Source organism: Phodopus roborovskii, unplaced genomic scaffold (assembly GCF_943737965.1).
Source record: "Phodopus roborovskii unplaced genomic scaffold, PHOROB, whole genome shotgun sequence".
NCBI classification, from domain to species: Eukaryota; Metazoa; Chordata; class Mammalia; order Rodentia; family Cricetidae; genus Phodopus; species Phodopus roborovskii.
The window spans coordinates 2,287,964-2,305,835 of NW_026125562.1; the positions used below are offsets into that span (position 1 = coordinate 2,287,964).

The 17,872-nt window shown below is 38.5% G+C and overlaps 1 protein-coding gene across 3 annotated transcripts in view; it reads right to left on the bottom strand.

Annotated features, from left to right (window-relative positions):
• The window catches only part of Vav3 (vav guanine nucleotide exchange factor 3), a 328,799-nt gene that overhangs the window by 168,070 nt on the left and 142,857 nt on the right, over nucleotides 1-17,872 (bottom strand). For all 3 annotated transcript variants that reach the window (XM_051177693.1, XM_051177692.1, XM_051177691.1), the window contains exons 3-8: nucleotides 14,409-14,467; nucleotides 12,231-12,296; nucleotides 7,260-7,368; nucleotides 5,116-5,208; nucleotides 2,087-2,155; nucleotides 247-350 (exon numbers count right to left, since the gene is read on the bottom strand). In XM_051177693.1, coding sequence (XP_051033650.1) covers nucleotides 247-350; nucleotides 2,087-2,155; nucleotides 5,116-5,208; nucleotides 7,260-7,368; nucleotides 12,231-12,296; nucleotides 14,409-14,467 — 500 coding nt within the window. The remainder of the gene's footprint in view (nucleotides 1-246; nucleotides 351-2,086; nucleotides 2,156-5,115; nucleotides 5,209-7,259; nucleotides 7,369-12,230; nucleotides 12,297-14,408; nucleotides 14,468-17,872) is intronic.

The window sequence follows — 17,872 nt, forward strand, 5'->3', positions numbered from 1 at the left end:
GGTCCTAGGAACTGAACTTCCTCAAGAGCTGCCAGTATTCTGAACTGCTGAACATCTCTCCAGCTTATTAATATTATTATTATTAACATGTAAAGCTCAAACTACTTCCATAAGATGAACTCTGCTATATTTTAATTTCTGCCTGAAAGCATTTTAATAAAGAAAAATGTATATTTTCCATTTTTAATACTAACATTTATTCTAATTCTGAACCTATATCCACATGTGTTTAAATGTAAAAGTTACCTTTCCTTGTAGTTAATAAAAACTTGATACAAGTTCTGGTCATCTTTATTTACAATGGAATCATGAATCTCTTGCATTAAGCTCCGATGGACTTTCACAAGGTCCTTAGAAAAGAAAACATTGTGAAAGAAAAAAAAGGTATCAAAATCAACCAAACACCTCCCCATATGGAGCTGCCACTGTGGCCAGACTTGTGGCTCAGAGAGGAGAGGGGTGGTCGGGGTGGAGAGAAGGGAGAGGAAGGGAGAGAAGGACTCGGGAGAAGAGGGAAAGAGACATGGGCATGGAAAACAGAAGTTCCAGATAGGACTAGAAATATCAGTGCCTGGTGAACAAAAAAACTACACTACTTACTATTACAGGGCAATTTATCGTTTGCATAAAAATGCTTTTTAATTTTTACAATCACTGCAAATTTTTAAATAAAACTAATCAAGCACTTACTGTTTTATTAACAGACTAAAGTAATGATTCCTGTCCTGTGGAAACAGAGATGCAAATCCGTACTTTGGTCAATTAGTGGTGTCCTAGTGCCAAGCTAACAACAATCAGACCAAATTGCTTGAAACCAGAGAACTAATGTCGCAAACATGAAGCAAATAGATTGCACTAGACAGTTCACCATAGCAACTCAAAAGCCATAATTTCATTTTTATCCCGATAAGCAAGTCATTTTGAGCAGCCAGAGAATGTATGTCATAAACGGAGAAGGAGGAAATTTCAATCAAGTTACCAATCCTCCATTATCCCATCCCATGTATCTCGGAGCACAGAGAAACACAACAGTAGTCTCATTTTGTGTAGGCTGAAAATTGGAGATGAATATGTCATCTCTACTATTTTGCTGAGTAAAAACCATAGAAGTCCCAGAACTATCAAATAAAGTGAATGAGAATACTACAGGGCTTAAGGATTCGTACTTCCCAAAATGTACAGGTTGAATTTTTTAGTGTTACATCTCCATTTGATATTGTGAGAATTTTCTTCCAGTTATAAATCAATAATAAAGAAGAAGAGCCAGAAAGTGGTGGTGCACACCTTAATCCCAGCACTCAGGAGGCAGAGGCAGGTGGATCTCTTGAGTTCAAGACCAGCCTGGTCTACAGAGTAAGTTCCAGAACAGCCAGGGCTACACAGAGAAACCCTGTCTGGCAAAAAAAAAAAAAAAAAAAAAAAAAAAAAAACCGAAGAAGAGAGGAAATTGTTGTAAATTCAAACTATAAGTAGGGGTTGGCACAAAAAGAAACTGTTGCTCTGTCAGTGGAGAAAGGAAAATGACATCCCAGTGGCTACACCAGGAAATTGCAAGACAGAAAAACAGCATCATCATGATTACTTAATTGGAGTACCACTTCATAACAATGAGGCATGGATAATACATGAACCTTACTTATCCAATTGTGCACATCATGCATTCTTAACTGACCTTGGGTTAAAGATGTCAATTTTTCAAAAAGAAAAGGATATGAGAATTTTGGAAGCAATAATAATAATAATAATAATAAAACCCACATGATAAAGTAAGGCTCTGGAATCCTCTAATAAGGGAAGACTTTCTGGAAATACACAGCTCTATCGTGGTAAATAAGGATCAGGATAAACAAATAGGCCGAATAGATGTTTATTCAGGGAGAAATAACTTACAACCTAGACAGATGAACACCAGGAAATTCAACCGGATCCTCTCCTGTCCGAGTCACGCCAGAAAGAGAGCGCCTTTCCTGGCCCCCTCTGACCTCCTTCCACAGGTCACTCCGCCCATGGCTCCACCCCCCCAATGGGCGTGGCCAGTGCCACAGAACTATCTCACTACACAGCTCTACCTGTTATATTTACTTACAGGGATATTGATGAATACCGAGTCAAATTCTGCTGCCGTCAGAAATCGTTTCAATGGTGCCATGAAATACTACCAAGAAAGAAGAAGAAAGTAACTTTAATTAAGCATAACTTTGCCTAATCTATACAATGATTTTTATCAAAATGTAACAAACTTCAATTATTTATTAGTATTATAAACACAAATCATGGAAATTATTTTCTCTATATTAAAAATTCTGCATTGAACAGCTACAAAAACTTAACATGTGGTGGAGAGTTAAAGCACTTGCCACACAAGCATGAGTAAGTTCAGATTCCTAGAACCCATGAACAAGCTGGGCAGATGTGGCAGCCACCTATAATCCCAGAAGTTAGAAGGCAAAGTCAAGGATCCTTGGGGTAAGCAGGCAGCTAGACTTCCTGCAATCAGTGATCTTAGGCTCCTGCAAGAGATCCTTCCTAATAAAAGAAAGTGGAAAACAGTAGAGGAAGACTTCTGATGTCATTTTCAGGCATCCACTCACATGTATACACATGTACACACACATGTGAATACAAAAACACAAGTTCATACATATATACACATATACACATACAAGCAAAGGTATAAATATAAGCTGAATTAATTATTTAAAATGTAAAACATAATGTTTATAAAAGTCAGAAGGCATTAGCCAAGCAGGAAAACAGTGGCGACAGTCTGGAGATAAATTTGAGGATGTATGCAGAACATCCCTCCAATTCTTCAGCACAGATTCCTGAGAGGAATAATCTGCTCGTGTAGTTTGTATACCATTTCCATTCAACACTTGAGACTTTTGCATCCAGCCCATACTTCTCTTTCATTGTTAGCAATCTCAGTATCTGTAGAGAATGCCCTTCTAAGAACTTGGCCTATCAGTTCCTTTATTTCTAATAACGGTGAACTCAACTCCCAAATCTCTTGGTCACACCTCAAGACATTGTCATTATCAACATTTGTGCATGCTTCACAGATTTATTTCAAGCAGCCATCACTCTGAACCCTACATTCAGCCAGTGAAGCTTGACCCCCAACAAGGAATTCTCTAGCCCTGCTGTGTCCAGTTTACTGAGTATCACATCCTTCATGGCCTTGCTGCTCTCTCCACCCAGTCTACAGCCCATGAACCACCATCAGAATGACTTTTCTCTCTCTTTCTCTCTCCCTCTTTCTTTCTCTCTTTCTCTCTCCACTAATTTTCTTTATATAAACAAAACCTTTAGATATAGCTATCTACCATATAGCTTATAGATTATAGATCCATATACTATACTGATAGTTTAATTTTAAATAAGACCATGAAGGGCAATGGCCTCGGTAATACCACATATTGCTACTGTTTTCCTAAGAAAGTAACTGACTCTTTCACTCTCCTAAGCCACTCTTCCACACCTTCTCTTTTCCTCTAGCTAAAAAAGGCTTTTATCTGATTCTCACTGTGCTAACCTCTAAATATGAGAGTCACTAGAGGTGGCCTCAAACCTATTCTTTAAGGACATGCTTTTCTTGAGATGACCTTACTAAGACTGCAGCCTAAGACCCTATCCATATACAAATCAGACTTTCCTATCAAAACAAGACTTATATGTTTAATATGTGCTTCAATATGGAAGTGGAAGTCTAAGGTTAACATGTCCAGCAGCTTCATGGTTCCTTGTTACCTGGCATTCACCATTCATGCATTCACAGAGGCCAGATTCTAGCAACCATGTTTGTATCTACCTACTTTCAAAATCCTTTGCCTACACCATCAAATTCTGTTGATTATAAATAGACAAATTATTTCCAAAGTCTGTCTTCCCTTGTAATCTCCGTCAGTACTACAACTTCTTGTTGTCCTGGTTATTATAATATCCTTCTGCTTTTCTCCTACTTCTCATTCTTGCTTGCCATGTTAAAGATTTTATCACCTTCACATTTAGTGTGCTCAAAGGTTCTAGCTTTTGTCTCTATAGAATTTGGCAGCCCACCAGTTCTCTGACATCTTTCTTAATCTCCTCCACCCATTTCTCTAACACACTGGACCACTGCTGTTCCATGAAGCATAAGTTAAGTACTTGCCCATCAGACTTTCCTACATCACTCTCCCCACAAGAGAGCCTTTCTCCCAGAATTCTCTTCACTAGAATATATATGCATGGCTTGTGCTATCAACCTTCACAGTTGATGATATAAGCACTAAGCTCTTACACAGAGGTCTTCTGCCATAAGACTATATGGTATCTCTAACCCATGCCTATTCATCTTCTCTTTCTGATTTCTCTTCAGGTAATTTCCCACCCAGCTAGCATACTTATTTGCATCCAGACTAAACTTCCCCATGATGCCGAAACTATGAGAAGAATCCAAAGATGCCCTGCCTTTGCTGCTGTCTTCAGTTCCTAAAACAGTGCCATTTAGATGTCAAGATAGCAATAAATAGTTAGAGAATGTATAAATCTGCTTTGATAGCTTTGTTTTTCTTTGAGAAGGTTTTATTGAGACATAATTTGTATTTCTCACAACATGACTATTTAGTTTCCAATCCAATGGTTCTTGGATGTTCAGAGCTATGTAGCTATCACAACCAAATTTAAAACTGTTTATCACATAAAACATCCCACAGACATTAGTGGTCATACACCACTTTTTCCTCTCTGTCAGACTACCCTCCCACTCCACATACATACTACACTTCCCCAAAGTGCCAGACAATTGCTTTTTTGTGTCATTTGTCTATATATTTGTCTATTCTGGGCATAGATTTTTAAATATTCCTCCTTTCTAAGTTAAGCATATGTCCTTTAATTACCATTCCTATTCCTACCATCAAAGGTTGTACTCATCCCAAATTCTACTTGCCACCTGAATGACTACACTGCTTTTAGATTATACCTATAAGTGAGCACATGTGGTATTTGCTTGCCTGAGCCTGGCATTCAGTGTAAATCTTAGAATATACATTCACATATGCACACTGCAAAAGGAGTTTTTCTAGCACATAGAATATGCCAGGCAACTTGGGGCTTAGATACCTGATGACTTACTTTTTCTATTGACTCCAAAGTTTCTGTGTATTTTTCTTCTGTCTGCTTAATTTCTGCTAGGCAACAACTCCGTATATCATTTTCTTGTGATTTCTGCAGATAGAAAGGTAAAATTGAGGCTATTTAGTTGAATGGTCATATAAGCTTATCTAAGAAAAAATCAAAATCACTTTCCATCCTAATAAAACATAACCAAAAGACATAGTTAGCTGCATTTGTGACATTTTATTGGAACTATTTTTTTCAACACTAAATGAAAAGGTGATTAATGTAAGTTTCTCAAACAGATATTCTACTTAAATAAAAACATCACTTTTATTTAAATGTTAATGAATCTGGTAACAGAAATAGTCTAATCATTTCCTTCATAGAGAGCAGATTACACATGTACTGCAGAAATGACTATAAAATTCTAAAAGTATTTTTTAAATACTTAAAAAGAATGTGAGAGCTGGGGATACAGTTCAATAGTAGGGTAAGTGCCTAGAATATATCATCAGGCCAGGATATCAATCATTAGCAACACACACACACACACAGAGAGAGAGAGAGAGAGAGAGAGAAAGAGAGAGAGAGAGATGAGAGAGAGAGAGTTGAGAGAGAGAGAGAGAGTGTTGAGAGAGAGAGAGGCCCTTCAAACATTGCTTTTATATATTATCCTAATACAGGATTCTTTCATTTAGTGTTAAACTTCAGCATGACCAAGGTCAAAGACTCACAAACAAAAGAAAATTCAATTCAGACACTGATACTGTTGTCATTATAACTATAAACAAGCCACAGAGTTTCTCTGTGACTTGGGCATAGCTTCTGTAAAACAGGGGCAGTACTAAACTCATGGAATGCCAAATGACAGAAGCCATATAAATCACAGTTCACCTTGCCAGGCAGTCTAAATTATCAATTGTTGTTAACCATAACCTGTGGCAACAACCCAGAGCAGTAGGGTGGGAAGGCTGTCCTGAGGATGGAGGAGGCCCTGAAGATCTTTGTGCCCAGAAGCAGCTGATGCTCACAGACACTGCAGAAGAGATGCTCCTGAAACCCCTCTGGAAAATGCTGCCAGAGGAGCCCTCCTCTCAGACATTAAGCTAAACATGCTGTGAGTGTTTTCCCTAAAACAGGCCAAGTGGCTTCTTTCCTGTCTACTTCTGTGGAACCCAACGACCTCCCTCTGCCCCTTGTTAAAAGCCTGGGAACAGAAAGCAGAGAAGACTCACGAAACCCCTGAAGAAGCTAAGTCACCACCAAGCTGATGAAGAAGTCTGTAGAATAAAAGAATATGCTAATGAATGCCTGAGTGGGTGATTTTTAGATTTTCAAATTATAGATGAGAAGACAGTTCAAAGCTGTTCTTTCTGAATATTCTAGATATATGCATGGCATGGGAACTTTGAGAGTGCGTGCTGGTTATGCTTGTACCTGAAGAAGTTTAAAAACAAAACAAAACAAGCAAACAAACAAACAAAAAACAAATAAAAACCTTTACTGCCTTGTCCAGACTTGATATGAGGATTTATACCTAGTCTTAATGTAATGTGTTATGCCAAGTTCAGTAGATATTCCCGGAAACTTGCTCCTTTCTGAAGGGAAACAGAGAAGTTGTGGACCTAGGGGAGAATGGAGGAGGGGACTAGGAGGATTGGAGGGACACTGTGGTTGGGAATGTAAAGCATTAGAGAAGAATGTTTTAGAAAAGAAGACAAGAAAGGGAGAGCCAGTTGTGACGAGAGCTAATGAGTGAGAGAAATAGCCATTGACATAACTTACATTAAATTAAAAATGAAAAGTATGTATCGGTTTTGGGGAAAGATGTATTCTTACGATTTGCTGAAATTATATCTTATTGCCACTCTGCCACTCTTCAGCCAGCTGACTTGGCACTAACCTCCAAGACTCAATTTCCTCATTAATAAAGGAAAGGGTTAGACCAGAAAGTCTATAATCATTTTGAACAACAACAAAAAAGGCAGCTCCTGTTCCCAAGTAAGTTACCACATAAGTTATAAGAGCAAGTAAGAATTTTTTATTACATATTTCAACAGACATTAAGTAAGTACATTAAGTACATTAATTAATCCTCTAACTAATCACCTTCTTAAAAAACTACTCAGGGTTACTTCAAAAACAAGCAAGAGCCTTACATGTTGCTGAGCTTCCTCTGCCTTCATCAAGTCCTCATAGACTTCTCCACCTTCATCTTCGCCGTACACACAGTCATAGAGGTCTTCTTCATCCTCCACACGGGTTTCACTGAAACAAGGAATGCAGTTATAAAGGCTGTGGTCTATTACACAGTGGATGTAACACTGAGACGTGCCCTATAGATTTAAGTTCAAAACAGACTGAGATTCCCCCCCCCCATTGATTCTAGCAGAAAATTCAGACGAGGAAAAATGGAGCTAGTTGAGAGAGTCAAGAGGCTCTCATTATAACTCTGTCCTTCCCAATTATCTCAATGACAGACAGAAGAATCCAGCAACTGGGACAATGTTAATTGATACTTAACTGGCTATTTACTTTCATAGGACCCTATTAGTGGTCATCTTGCAGCTAGATGTAGCTCTAATTCTCCAGGTACTAGTTGTCATATGGGTATGGCTTAGTGTTTGATCTATGAAAAATGATGAATTTGGGAGACCTGAAAGTTATCAGATGTGTCAAAGGTAACCTATCTAGTTTATAGCAGAGTCATGATCTCAAAAACATGCTTGTTTTACACTGAGTGTTTTAATGGCCTCATCACACTGCCTCTGCATCCCAGTATTCCATGGCCTCAACTTCATTATACTATTAAAGAGCAAAGCCTGGGAAGGACAGGAGAGTTAAGGAATCTGTTTGTGTGAAAATCTGTTTGGTAATACTGTGACATTTTACCACAGAATCTAGTTCTTTTCAAACCATGCTTCTAGAGCTCACTTAGAAGATATATAGACATGTTTCTACAACCAAATTGCCTTTATTTGTGTTGTTTGCATTTTTTAAAAATGGGGACAGGCAAAGATCTTTTAAAATATTTAAAAATCTAGTACTGCATATTGGTTTCTCGGAAATACTGTACTTTTCAGTCCCCCATGAGCACTTAGACATTAACAGCAGCTGGCCAGGGCTCTGATTCCAAGCCCCTCCTGTGAAATCATGAGCATGGTTGATCATGGTATTCCCTCCATTTTATGACTGCTACTCTCCTTAGTTTACTCTCCTCCTTTAAAGCTTCTATAAATGCCTTCTATTAACATAACCCCAAAGAATGGCCTTGACCAATTTAGAGTTGTTAGAATGAAACATTACTCTCTCTGAGAATGAAATTCAGCCTTTAATATGACCAGTCCTGAGTACCCTTCTTAAGCTGGTATAGGCTAAATGTTACAAACTGACATGAACAAAGATTAAGGACACCGTAACCATGTCACTCTGCAACATGAAACAGTTTTCAAAGCTGGTACAATCACAGGCTGTTTGTGTTTGTCATGAAACATTATTTAGAGGCATTTGACAGAAGTGAATTGTCAAAACCCAGGGAAAAAGGAAGTATATTAAAGGAGGGAACTGAAGCTTGAGAGAAGTATCCTCTGAGAAAAACTCACTTCAGAAATACTTGTCCACCCACCTACCCATCTGCTCATCCATCCAGCAGATATTTTTGAAGACCTGACTGAATCCCATGCTTTAAAGATGCTAAACATATAGATCAAAAGCTGTCTCATTGAGGATCTGGACCAGTGTGTAAAGTGTGTGTCACACAAGTGTGATGACCTGAGTTTGAATCCCCAGAACCTGCATAAAGCTGAGCATGTCAGCACATGTGTAACCCAGGGTCGTACTCGTTACACAGGGTTTTACAGCAAGATGTGAGATGGAGATAAGGGAATTCCCAGAAATGTGTGGGACAGCTAGAAAGCATGCTGTACATAGTCACAAATAATTTAGGAGACAAGGTTGACATCTGACCTGGCACCCATGCACCCACACTCACCCATGAATGCACATACGCATCATGCACATACACATGCACACACAACACACATGCTCACATAAACTGACTTTTAAGGAGAACAGTCCTGAAAACTGTTAAATATACAATTCTATATACTTAACAAGAGAAATCAATACAAACTAAAGGAACAGAGAAGGGAAAAAAATCACTAAAGAAAGTTGGGGAAGGCTTCAAAGAGGTCGTATGGCTGAGCTAGATTATGACTGTCATCTTATTCAACAGATGGCTGTTTTCTGGGAGGGTAGAGTGCAGTCTCAATGCCTATCCTAATGGAACTTCAGTACTAATAAGGGTGGCACACACCCATGTCAACTGAAGAGAGAGTCTGTACTCCTGAAAGGGGCACTAACAGAGAACCTGGAGGTGCTAAGCGTGGCAACCTCTCAGGGCAGTGTGCTGGGAAGAGCTAAAAGAAAACTATGAAGATCTATGCATTGGATGCACTCAACCTTAACAGGTTTATCTAGGAAGCAGCAGAGCTTTACAGAGGAGGGAAGTTGAAGAAGAGAAAACAGGCAGGGGGAACCGGAAACTAAGAGGCAAAACACTATGAGACTGAGAGATGCAACTGGAGTTAAGGCTGATGAGTAAGGAGACAGGGAAACTCAGGACTGTGGCATCAGATGCAGAAACTGTTTGGAATCAGGCAGAGAGGAGGAAGAATGAAAGATGCCTTTCAACTTCAACTTGAATTCTGAGGAGTCAAGCCACATTGGCATCTCTGTGATTTCCATAGCAGGGCATTCGATATATTCCATTAGAAAACAATGGGGGAATTGGACTAGTCTGAGCACTTTGATTATGTCTTTGGGGGGGGGTGGTCTCTCTATACAGTCCTGGCTGTCCTATGTCTGGGCATTTTGTTAAACCCATCAAAGGGCAGGGAAGTCTGTTGAGATCATGATGTAGTTAAATGAGTTAATCAATTGAGACAGGGGCTGGTCCCGATGGGAGGGGTCAGGCCAGAAGCAAAATGGCCAGTGGGATCCATGCCCTAACATTGTGAATTGAAAGCCTCCTTGCACCTGACACCTAACATTCCCTCCAAACTAAGTCATATCTAACAATACTACTAAGCAGAATGAGATGGGCAAAGACTATAAAAGAAACTGATGGTGTTAGCCTATGTGGGGCTTCAAAAGAACATCGTCACAGCACTGGACATAATATGTTCTTCCTAACAATCTGATTACAAGACCAATAACCTTATAGTAACTTTATAAAAGACTGTTGCCAGTTAATCAGATAATCATCATCTATCTTTTTAATGGTGACTTCTAGGAAGTTTAGAAGCAGCAAGAAACTATCCTCAAAGGACATTTAAAATATATAACTTCAAGGCCACTCCAAATGCCGCTTCGTCTAAAAAGACTTGCTGCCCATTGTTATGACTGCCAGTACTACTCTCCTCTCCTGTTCTTCTACTGATAGCTTTCGGAGCCCAAGTCACCACACATCTCATCCAGGACAGTGAATAAGATCCTCTAGTTCCAGAGTCTGAAACACTGGGTTCAAAGACTACTACGTGTGGTATCATCTTAAACAAGTTAGTTTAACGTAAAATTTTGTGGGTTTTTTTCCATTAAATTATAACAGCGAGAACATAACACAGTTATTACATGAGATAACACACAGAACATGTTAGCACACAAATAAGCACACAACACACTCTTACTATTGAGTGATTAAATAGCTCAACCATAATACACAATGTCTGGCAAACAGTAGGTGTTTAATGTTCCTCTGGCTTATTCATGTGCATACACCAAACATGGCTTAATCTCTTTTCTCCTCATTTTTCATACATATGTGTACGTGGCATAGTTGCATGTACATATGCATGCTTGCTTGTGTGAGGGTGAAGGTATGTGTGCATATGTATGCAGCTGAGTATATGTAAGTATGTGTATGGGCCTGAAGTTGATACCTGGAATCTTCTTTGATTGCTCTTCTACCTTATTTACTGAGGCAGGACCTCTCAATCAAATCCAGAGCTCAGCCATATGGCGAGTCTCATTAGCCAGCTTGCTCTAGAGAAACCCCTCTGTTTCTGCTGTCTGACGCTAAAATTATAGGCAAGCTGTCATGGCTACCCACTATTTAAAAGAGAATTCTAAGAATCCAAACTCAGATCATTTTGCTTTGCCAGCTTCTTTAACCACTGAGCCATCTCTCCAGTCCATCACAGTTTGACGTTTTAAGAATACAGGCATGCACAAAGGTCCCGCTGTGGCTTCCTTGGAGTAAACATGCAGTCAGTGAAGCAAGCCAATGTTGTCATAGCCAGAAACAAACACTCTAAACAACAGAGTAAAGAAAGGGTGTGGTGGCTAGTTTTGATTGGTCGCTGGGGGAGGTCTCTCTGTAAAGGGATGCCTGGGGCAGACAAATAATGAAAGACGGGTAATACCAGCAGATAAAATGGTCAGTGCCACAACATGTTCAGTGTTGGACAGATGAAAGAATGGATTTCCACAGATTCCAAGAATTGCCCTTGGAGCATAATCCATCTCTTAGAATTCTTTGCAAACATGCCTGAGCTATATCATAAGGTCTTTGAGGGGATAGGATCAAGCTTTATGTTTATTCTTAATCTGCACAAGTCACTCAATCAGCAGAATATAATCAGCTGCAAGGCCTTCTGCCTTTCCTGACTATTAAATAGCAAAGCCCATACAATCCTCTGCTCAGCATAAGCACCATCTACTGATACCTCATGGAATGACTCCAGCCTGCATCCATCCTTCCTTGGGCTGACAACAAAGCACACACTTTCTGCCCTACAACTCCAGAAGTAAACTTCATATCTTTTTTTTAAATTATTATTATTCCCTAATTGTGTAGTCCCAGTTTTATCTACCTCTCTATTATGCCTTTGAGAAATGTCCAGTTTTTACTTCTCAACAGTAAGTTTCTCTTCATAGGAACACAGAGCAAGAACTAAAAGCCAGTTGGAGCGTATTTCCTGTGAAACGTCCCATCATCATTTTAAAGATAATTTTTATTATATCTTAATCATCACATCACTTTTACCCTGCAGAGAACTTATTATAGCTCATATCTATGCTAAGCACAAATTTGGGCAGTGGCTTAATTTTGCTGAAAATTTTCAACATACTCTATTAAGTCAGGAAGGCCTTTGTAGATGTCTTCATCATTTATACTTTCTTCTGTGGGGAAGGGCCTGGGAAGGAATGAAAAACATGGACAAGTGAGCAATCAGGATGAGCATTTACCTCCAATTAGATAGTAAAATTTGCTGCCACTCAAACAAGTCATCATATTTAATGATTTCTAGAGTTTCCCCAAAAGCGCTTGCCCAGCAGCTGTGCCTGGGGTTCCCCTGGGGAGACTGCAACACCTGCTACCCTAAATCATTTCCAGCATTACAGCCAGGGCCTGCAGACACATGCAGCTGGGGACATGGTAATGTGATTACCTGATCTTCCACCTGCCCCATACCTGCAGGGTCACCCCATGACACCCGCCACAGTGCCCAGTTTAGGAGACAAACAACCTTGTCCATGCCCTTGTGTCTTCAGCACCCTCACTAGGGCTATAAGATCTGACCCAACAAAGACTGCCAGCAAATCACCTTTCATGGCTCAGCTTGCTAGTAAGGATAATGGTTATTTGAAGACAAAGACATCATACATAAGATTTTTGACCCTGGCAAATTTTCTTGTTCAGACATTAGGGTATTTAAGTTGTATTTTTTATTTTTATTTTTGGAGAAATTAACTTCAAAGAGACTGATGAATTGTTTTAGTCACTCTTAAAAATGCCATGCTTTAATTTTCCCCACTCCTATCATTTGACATCTTTGTTTGGCTCATAACATTTCTTTTTATGACCAAAATAATGCTTTAAAAGTATGAATAACAAAATCACCATAGCAATTATACTGTAATGACAAATGTTCTCTCTTTGATAGTAAACATGTTTCATGTTTATAAAAAGGAGCACTCAAATTAATAAATGTTAGATAATGGCTAAAGAGTTTCATTGAAAGACTTTTTAATTATATTTTTATTATTTAAAACAATTTTAATTTAATATATTATGAATTAATTTAATACTTAAAGTGGTAAAGGGTCCTACATTTTTTTTTTTTTTTTAAGTAAAAGGACATACGGAACCAAGCTTTCAGGGTTGTTCTTTTTTAACAGAGGCACATTTTATCAGGCTTTTATAACTACAAGGTATCTTCAAGAAAATTTCAAAAGGAAAAAATACTTCTGACAGGACACCTTTTTGAATCAAAAGTAAGTAGGAAGAAGCTATCCTTGTTTTAAAATCTACTCCATACATACATACACAAGACATTATTATTCATTATTGAAGGGCAAATTAGAAGGAATTGCGGAATCAACCAGCTGACAATCTATTTTTATAGAAAACTGATAAAACTCATGGTCCGTTTCTGAGAAAGGATCTCCAGGGTGTCCTCCCTGAGACCACTGTGGTGGTACACAGGAATTTAGCTGCTGAGACAGTGTTAAACACTCCTATGAGACACACTTGGATCTCCTCCCTCAGAATATGATAGAACCTGGGCACAGAAAAATGAAGCCAAAAGGCATTGCTAGAAGCTTAAAATGCCCTATCATGGATGGAGACCAGAGCACAAAGCCTTGAAGACATATGATACAAAATAAAACTTCTATTTCCATGCAGCCTGGCAATATCTTCTTCTTTTCCTGTTTCTTTAATTCTTTATTGACCACTCCAACTTAAGTAGTGTACAGTCTCTTAAAGAGGAAAAGCTTGAACAACTAACACACCTCTACTTCCATGCTTACCAACTGTATTGTATTCTAATGCACGGAGATGGTAGAGATAAACAATCTACTTCCAAGTTTTTCAAGTATTACCCAACCTTCAACACATATCCTTCTGCATCTATCATTTAATGCTTGTGTGACTTTTCCTTAAACCCATAAAAGTTATTGTTATAGTCTCTTCTACAGGAACCAAATACACTATATTTTTAAATATTTATGTACTAAAACATTTGCATTTGTCTTAATGAATTATACATATATAAATGCTGAAGAGATTTTTTAAAAGAGTCATAACCAGTGGCAGTCACCAGGGAGCTAAGAACAATGCGCAGCCATTGTGCCTCATTCAATTCTATGAGTAAGTTCTTAATTGCTCAGTAAATCTCAAATGTGTGTGTGGCACTTTATACCAAGCACAAAGACTTTTGCAAATAATAGCCATTCAAGAAATCAAGAAATAACCATTGCAATGAACTACATGGGAGACGGGAACCACGGAGGCATGAGCTTACCTGATTCCTGTGGCCAACGCTATTGGTGTACGGGATAAGCGAGACAACGTTTCTATCACCTAAAGAAAGAAAAGAGCAAAATGTTCAATGAACATGTATTTAACAAGGCTGAACACTTTTCTCAAAAGCAACAGTTTTCCCATTCAAAATTAACAATGATTAGAAAAAAAATAAATTTATAGACTCAAAAACATCAAATGGAAAGAATCATGACTGGAAAGCTTAAACAACCTGGGTTATACCTGTTTTCCTTCTAATTTTGTGACTTAAATCAGACTAATAAGACATGAGCAACAGTCTCCTTCCAAAAAAAAAGGGATTTAAACTCATTAACCATTAACCTGAACATCTAGTACCTAAAACTGAAAAACCTTTAAAAAAAATCACATAAATCAGCGTCCCCAGCATATTACTCCACTACATATGCGAGGCCGCTTAAGTTAAAATGTAAAAAGCATAAATTCGGTTTCCTTGACTACACTAGCCAAATTTTAAGTGTTCATTCATCACAATTTCTGTTGTACTTTGAGCCATACTGATATCAAATATTTCCAACCTCAGCAGGTATTGCTAAGCAGCAAAGTGGCCAAGATTGCCGGCTCTTAACTGACCACAAGAATTCAAATCTGGGTTTCCCATCCATCAAAGATAACTTCAATCAACCACCTAAATTCACTAGCTTTGGCTTCTTCCTCTAGATATGGCCTCAAATACTAGCCAATGGTCATTAGAGTACTGTGAGGATTAAATAACCCAGTCTGTACACAAGTTTAAAAAGGTATCAATTCTTTATAATTGCCAACTTGGAGGAAATGGCTTTATTCTAATTCTGAGCATGTTCAAGAATTTTTTGTCCTAAATTAGTTTTGATTACACATCTCAAAAACTCCTTATGAAGACCTTCAGCACCTAAGCCCAAGTGTGCTGTGCTGACATTTTGGCATCTGTACCTAGTAACTTTACTCCTCTTTCCATCATTTGTACCTAAAACCACCCTTGTCAGAAACTTGACGAAGGAAACTAGTGATCTAGAATGCATTTTCCTTATTGATTCCATTATTATGATAAACATAATTACTCAAGCTCTCAAAATTAAATACAGCAAAGGAGGTTCTGCTGTGTAATTTATTTTGAGGAAGAGGGGAATGAGGAAAACATGCCGTCTTGACTGACATCATCTAGTTATCATCTAAAAATCCTCAGCTACAAGACAGAAATGAGAGGAACAGTCTCCAGCCCTCAGAGGAAGCCTCTAAAGGGGACCGGCCCGATGGGTGGGGCCTCAAACACCTGGCTCAGCAGTGAGCTTATGAAGAGCCCTGTACACTCATTTTCAGGTAAATTCACCTTTGCTAGCCTCTATGAGGCACAGATTAAAAACAGCTAATTAAATGCTGCACCACATTATTGAAAAAAAATGAGAATGTTCATCAAATGCTTGTCAAGTTTTATTACAGAAAATAAAATTAACTACACAGAAAATTGTAATTGTGCATTGACTATAAATAGCAATGTCCTGTTGTCCTGGATCCATGAAAATTTTTAAAAGAATAGATATGGCATGCTCTCAATAAAAAAATAAAATGCATATAATTCTATAGATCAATTCTATGTAAGCATTCTCCCAGTGCATATACAGATCAAAACATCATGCTATACATAGCATGTATATAGTTTTGTTAACTTAGAAATAAACAAAAAGTTTGTTTCAATTTTTTTTAACAAAATAGAGAAGGGACAGAGGAAAATGAAGCAAGAGACCTAGAGACTAGGGGGGTGGAGCTATGAGCTACTGACCACCAAATTCTACATCTAACCCTGCCTCCTCCTGAGACACTAGGGGAAAAAAAGAACTGAAATATGAAAATGCCAAAACCACGAGTTTCTATGTGGAAAAGTCTAGTTTTGGAAAATACTTCTGGAATAATCTGAAAAGTGATATTCAGGCCCTTGATTAACTGGTGTTGAGTTTTCGACACACTTTATTGGGATGTGCCAATGTACAGAAACAAAGAGAATGCCCTGTTAGTTATTATATTGTATTCTGTGGTCTCAATTCCCACTTATCAAGGAAAACAACACAGCAATAATATATTATTACTGCTATTTTAATAAGCATTTAATGGCAATTTATTTTGTCCTTGAAGGTATTTTGTATAATAACTATAGATTTGTATAATAAGTATAATAACTAACACTTTCTGACTGTTATCTGCCAGCACTCAGGACAATTACAGTCTTTTCCCAACCATGTGCCTTCCCCCTCACTGAAGAGGGAAAATTGGAACTATAAGCAAAACAACATAAGAAAATGGACAGCATGATTGGTCATGTACGTATCTGCCACCAGAGGGAGCCAGACGATAGTCTATTACCTTACTCCTGCCTTTAAGCACACTGTAAATTTAGCTGAGCAATTCCTATGATTTGAGGAAGGCTATTCATTACTATTCAATACTAGAAGATTACAAGATACAAAGTCATGGGACAGGGAAATATAAAGATTGTGAGGTGATCTTACAATGAGTTGCCATGAGAACCTTCATTTTTATGTCTATCCTACTACACATAATAAAGGCTGTTTAGTCGATGTGCTGCTTTTAGAACAATGTCTATTCTACGACAATGTTTACAGATTGAAAGCAGGCAAGTATACAAATCCTCAAGTCCCCTGGGTGGATTCTCTGACCTGCCCTCTGAAGCATACAGTCAAGAGTATTTCTGGAAGAAAACTAAAATGCCTAGGTTCCATGAAATACGTTGATTTTAAATGGTTACTTCAAAATGACAAATTGTGGACATCAATTCGCAGAAAGGAGGGTGAGGTAGCAAGAATGTTGTAACAATAAGCTATACTGACTTCACATTCTAGATTTCCTTTCTGTACCCACATCCTCCAGCCCCATGGGTAAGAAAATGCATTTGAAGAGAAGTCGAGGTTATAACTGGGGTAACATAAATTATACCTACTATGTGAGGGAGGTAAGAGAAGTGAGCAAGGCTTCTCATTCCCACTCTAATTGGAAATTACATCATAGAAGCAATAGGATCATTGGGAAAATTTTTGGGAAAGGAGAGAACAGGGCTAATAGCATTAGAGAAAGAGAATAAGAAAGTGACTGGACAGGGGGGACAGGAAATCATGGGAGCAGACAAGAAGTCTAAAGTCAAACAAGGATTTTCTCAATGGTTCAAGAGTACTCTAAGATAGCCACAGTGGGACCATAAGATGTGAGATACACTGTGATGTACTGTAATGCATTGTGATGTCCTTGGGAGCCATGACTGAGCACTGCAATGTCCTTGGGAGCCATGGCTGAGCACTGTAATGTCCTTGGGAGCTGTAGCTGAGCACTGTGACAGCTCATGAGGGAAGAGGAGCCTGGGTGATGCAGGAGTGTCCCTTCACATGCATCAACTGGAAAGCATAATTCAAAGTCCCATAGCTTTGATCAGGCGTATCC